The following is a 5,761-nucleotide window of genomic DNA, read 5'->3' on the forward strand; positions in this document are numbered from 1 at the left end:
CATCCGCATCCACACCGGGCATAAGCCCTTCCAGTGCCGCATCTGCATGAGGAACTTTAGCCGCAGCGACCACCTGACCACCCATATCCGTACGCACACCGGGGAGAAGCCCTTCGCCTGCGACTACTGCGGCAGAAAGTTTGCGCGGAGCGACGAGCGCAAGCGGCACACCAAGATCCACCTACGGCAGAAGGAGCGGAAGAGCGGAGCCGGGGCGACACCTAGCGGCAGCGCGGGGCAAGAACGCTCACTCAGCCTCAGCCCGTGCTCCGCAGGCTCCGGCAGCGCTCAGATGGCACTGTGCCCCAGCAGGACATCCTAAAACAGACTCCAACAGACTGTCAAAGACAGCAAAAAAAAGGGAATATGGCTGCCACTCCGGGGCCAGGGCCGCTAGACTTTTCACAGTATTCGGGACTTAAAACTGGAAGATGTACTGCTGGCTCAGGTACTGCCTTCAAGACTTTGCTACACTAGAGGAGGCAGACAAGTGGAGGCTTGAATGTTGCTCACTTTTGGGAGGGAGTCAAGGTTTACATTGTGTTCTATGTTCATCGACAGTATTGACTCTGTATGTGACAGCACTGACTCAGAAGCCTGGACACCTGCTGGGCTACCTAAGCCTGAAAGACTAGCACTACAGCTAAGGAACTCTGACTGTCCACACAGACCAAGCTGGAGGCTTGATCTGTGCACACCCAGGGCTTGGTTTACTAAAGGCAACTAGACTGTTCACTTACTTCACAAGGGAAGTTTCCTTTAGATTAGTGAATGAGGCAAAATTCAATCATCCAAATCACGTTCCAGCAAAAATCTTTCAATTGATTTTGCACGTGATTAGGTATCCTTTGTAATGTTTCGCCGCATTCACTAAGCCAAGTGACAACACCAATGCAAAGTGAACATGCATTGTAAATCAACCCCAGTCTAAGAGAGTACACTTTAAAGTGAATTTGACTGCATAGTATTTTACTATGATACTAGACAGAACAGAACCTGGGCTTGGTTCACTAAGCTTTACACAAGAATAAGAATCTTTGTGTTCAAATATCATCGGGCTTCACTGAAAATGACTTTTTTTATGGACGAGAAGTAGACTTATCCTTGTGTGTTAGCTTGGTGAATTGAGCTTATATGTACGATATGCAGTGAAGACAGGCTTCCTTTACGCAATGGTGTGTTACTTCTTATGTGTAACTCTAAGGGCTTTTATTATCAGCATGGCGCAAAGAGTAATAGTTGGCTGCAACCCAGATAAGCCTTTAGTCTAACAAGCCCTGGTTTAATGCTGTGGCAGGCAACCTTGGCACTCCAGCTGTTGTGGAACTACAAGTCCCATGAGGCATTGCAAGTCTCTGTCAGCCACAGGCATAATGGGAGATGTAGCTGCAGCACAGCTGGCGTGCCCAGGTTGCCTACCCCCTGTGCCATGGGTTACAGCGCTGCTCTTTTCACCACGCTTTAATCCACGCTCCTAAGAGCTGATTGGATGCACGCTAGGTAAACTTTGTTTTCTTTGCTACTAACTTTCTAATTTCCTGTGTGAGTTTCTTTTTTGTTTTAACTTCCTGGTTATGTTCAGGACTAGAGTTACATGGTAACTTTGAATGGCGTTTCGTGTTGCAGAGATGTCAGAAGTAGCCGTAACTCATGCACTTTATCCTTGTCATGACTGCCAGGAGCAGGCGGTGTGATATGAAGGGGTACTTTAGAATCTCCCAACCTCATTTAATTTCTCTTGATAACAATATCTGTCTTGTAACCGGTACAATAAGACTTAAGCTGGCCATACATGCTCAGTGTTGGTTTACTTAATGATCTAGTGACACAATCCTTATTCCCAAAAATACACAGTTAGCAGCATACTCTAACTGGCAAGAAGCAGCGAGGAGAAATCAGATTTCCCTTTACTGGGGTCAGGGCAGGGAAAGAAGAAATCTGATTGGTTACAGTGAATTGCTATTCATTTATCTCTGCCTCATTGTATAAGCCTGGAAGAGTACTCGGGCTGTAAAAAAGTGGTACTAGGACGGATCGCTGCGATTTCAAAGAGCAGTAATGGATCTGCTCAAAACTTGCAGTCTTGTACTCCAGCTTGATCTGGGAACTCCTGGCTTGGATATTTCAGCAGTGGGTTCTTCTCCCCCGAATTAGTGTTTAATAATCTGTACTTGGCATAAACCTACCCCAGACAAGGTGTTGTATCTTTATACAGTGTGGACATCATTTGGCACATACTAAATATTCTGGCACATTGCAGGATGAGCCAACCTCTAGTACAAGCTTTTCAGTTAAAGTAAACCCATCATGGGAGAGACGCGGCAATGCTGAAGCTGTGTTTCTGAAAATGTTAGATGCTTGGCTGTCCTGCTGACCCTCTTCCTTCAATAGTCGGAATCCCCGAGCATGCAGATAAGTATTAGGACTTCCTTGATCTGCACACGTGTGAGTCATGAAGCAGGGAAGCCAATGGGGAGAATTAATAAAAAGCATCGGAGACAAACGTTATCTCAACTGGAGCACAACTAATCAGCTTTGACATGTTCATTTAAAACTGTGTGAACAAAATGACAGAAGCGGATTGGATGCTATAGGCAACTGCACTGGTGAAGATAGAACCTGTCTCAGACACTTTTTAATAATTCCCTTTAAAGTATCAGAATTACAGCCAATCACTAGCATTTTCATTAAAAGGTACCCCTCCATTTCTCCTACGACCGGTGTACCTCCCATACATAAGAATTCTTACCCTAACATTATGGAAGAGCATATTTTCTAAGTTGCCACCTATTTCTGTTTAATAAGCAGGGAATAGAAACTGTCCAAAATTTTAAATTCCACCCATATGACTTCTTGCAGAGCAGTGACCAGACATCATGGCATTTTCTTGCCCCATGGTCACAGCTGTGAATATATGACTTGTGTCATTAGTGCATCATAACACAACTTGCCTTCAAAGAGCTTGCTGCTGAAATATCCAATCTACGCTTTGTATGATCAGTGTTTTTGTATACGGTGCCCGGCTGTCAAACATGAACTATTCAATTGTGTATGGCCGCTTTAATACAAGTGCAATGAAAGGGATGCCAAAATGTTCTGGTACTTGTGTGGTTTATGCCGCCTTTAGTTCTGCGTGTTTACTTATACATCTAGATTGTATATGGCTGAACTGCACTGCTTTCGTGGAGCTCAAAAAGGAAAAAGGTACAACTTTGTGATGTATGTTATGTAAAAAGGCAGAGAGGTTAATTTATTTAAGGGATGTAAATAGATCCTGTATGTCAGTAAAGCATGCCTTGTGGTACAACAGTGTTCATGGTGCCTTTCTCGTGTAATGTAGACAAGTGTCCTCAATGTCTGCATGTATATATAGGTTGCCTTATCCAAGACAAATACGGTCCCATGCCACATCAGCAGAGCTGTATATTACTGCCAGTTAATATTGGGAATTTTCTAGAATCTATATTTTTGTACGCACTGTTTTGTGACTCAAAAGTGTTAACTTTGTAGTACAAATTTTAAGGTTAAAAATAATTAAAAAAAAAATGTCTACAAAAAGGATCTCATTGGGGCTGACTCGTGTACAAATATCTCAAGATTGATGCAGTGTTAACTTTATTAAATAAATAAAAAAACTGCCACTAACTGGAATTTTAAAGGTTTAATGTACTCAGAGACTGTCTGTAAATAAATAACTTTGAAATATACAAGCGTGTCTCCTGAATTTCATTTTCATGTCACTTTCTGTGGGAGGATCAATAGAGGCAAATGAAATGTCTCAGAGAACTGCTAACCCAGGGGTAGGTAAGCTCCGCACCTCAGCTGTGGTGAAGCTACAAATACCATGACGCCTCTGGGAATCATGCCTGTGGAGGTCAGTTTTGTAATGTCTCATGGGACTTGTAGTTCCACAACAGCTGGAGTATCCAGGTTGCATACACCTGTGCTAAACTGATGGTCATTGTTTAACTAGGTGCATAAGGGGTCATACATAAACAGCAACCTCTAAACACAATAGTGAACCTAATGGTATACCACAGATAGGCAGGCAGAACCTGGTAATGGCTGACACTACATTCTGCTCTACTCACAATCAGTTTGTGAATACATATCTCCTGTGTTCATGCAAGTAGCCATGTCCCTGTATATCATGCAATGCATGTGCTTCAACCCCTATAGATCATCATGCAATGCATGTGCTTCAGTCCCCATATATCATCCCGCAATGCATGTGCTTCAGTCCCCATATATCATCCCGCAATGCATGTGCTTCAGCCCCTACATATCATCCTGCAATGCATGTGCTTCAGCCCCCATATATGAGCCTGCAATGCATGTGCTTCAGCCCCTATATATCATCCTGCAATGCGCATGCTTCCACCCCCATATATCATCATGCAATGCATGTGCTTCCGCCCACATATATCATGCAATGCATGTGCTTTCGCTCCCATATATCATCATGCAATGCGTGTGCTTCAGCCCCGATATATCATCATTCGATGCGTGACTCAAACTCAATAAAGTGGCAGTTGTAAAGAAATGCAGACTCAAACATTTCATAATCTCCAGTACTGCCTAGGGTGCCCCATACCTCAGGCTCCTCTAATATGAGAAAGTGGTGGCTGGCCCTGACAACTACCTACTGGGTCTTCACTGTGACGAGTAGTCTCATAGTCCAGTTGGGAGTTGCAGGAGAAAGTAAGGCAGCCTTTGACTTTCTCAGCAAAAGAAAATTTGCATGCTGTAGCATTCCGGATGATTATGAAGCATGCAAGCAAATAAATCCCTACATCACAATATTTTATAAAAAATATTCTTTGTCAACATTTTTTTTTTAGATATATACCGTAAATCCTTTTATCAGATTTGATTAAACACTAATAATCCCATAATATTGTATGTTCTTAGCAAGGCATCTCACACCCCTTTTACAGCCAACAAGCCCATCTATTAGAACCAATTCTAATGGAAAGTAGAAAGCTAGTCTGCAATTTCCCAGCTATAGTAGGTCTTCAAATATCAAATGATTGTTCACAATAACGGTCTATCACCTCACAGCGTCCACATTATCATTCCATTTTTCACTGCAGATTTAAATATTGGCTGCTATGGGGGATGTACCAACAATCCTGAAAAAAAACACAGATAGCTGAGACTCACCATAACCTGAAACAAAAACTCAAAAGAGAAAAAAAAAAAAAAAGCCTCAGACAATTTCATCAATTTGTCTCAGATATCTATCAAGTGAGCTTTTTTTTTTTTTTTTAATATCAACTGCATTTCATATACAATAAACAATCAAGACGTCCAATTATGCTGCCTAAAGGCGTATTCATATAAAAAGAATTGCCATAAGCTAACCTGACTCCTCTTCATCGTCACACAAAACTATTTCTGCTCGTTTCTTCCAAATACAACAAATCTGGCTAAATATTCATTATTATAATATGGGATTTATATAGTGCCAACAGTTTGCGCAGTGGTTTACATGAGATGCAACTCCAACACATTAACCCTGCCCGCTAATTGCAGTAGGGAAGAGTGAAGAACTGTTCTAGACCTGTATTGTAGAAAGGTATGTGGTCGGATGGTATGAGTAACCTGTTAACACTTTGCAGTATGGTTACATAAATGGTCATCAGTGATGAAAATGACAGATGCCCATCTGTATTAGAATGCCACTAAACCTCAAACACATTGTCCTACACAAAGGCTATTATTAACATTTACAAAAATGTACAAATACACCCATACAGCT

General features: G+C 42.1%; 1 protein-coding gene across 1 annotated transcript in view; it reads left to right on the forward strand.

Moving 5' to 3' along the window:
• EGR2 (early growth response 2) overlaps positions 1-329 on the forward strand; it is a 2,501-nt gene extending 2,172 nt beyond the window's left edge. Inside the window, exon 3 of the mRNA XM_018576658.1 lies at positions 8-329. Within this exon, the coding sequence (XP_018432160.1) occupies positions 8-322 (315 nt within the window). The 3' untranslated portion in view covers positions 323-329. The remainder of the gene's footprint in view (positions 1-7) is intronic.
• Positions 330-5,761: the final 5,432 nt, after the last annotated feature.

Source organism: Nanorana parkeri, unplaced genomic scaffold, assembly GCF_000935625.1.
Source record: "Nanorana parkeri isolate BGI_ZX_2015 unplaced genomic scaffold, ASM93562v1 scaffold73, whole genome shotgun sequence".
In the NCBI taxonomy this organism is placed as follows: domain Eukaryota; kingdom Metazoa; phylum Chordata; class Amphibia; order Anura; family Dicroglossidae; genus Nanorana; species Nanorana parkeri.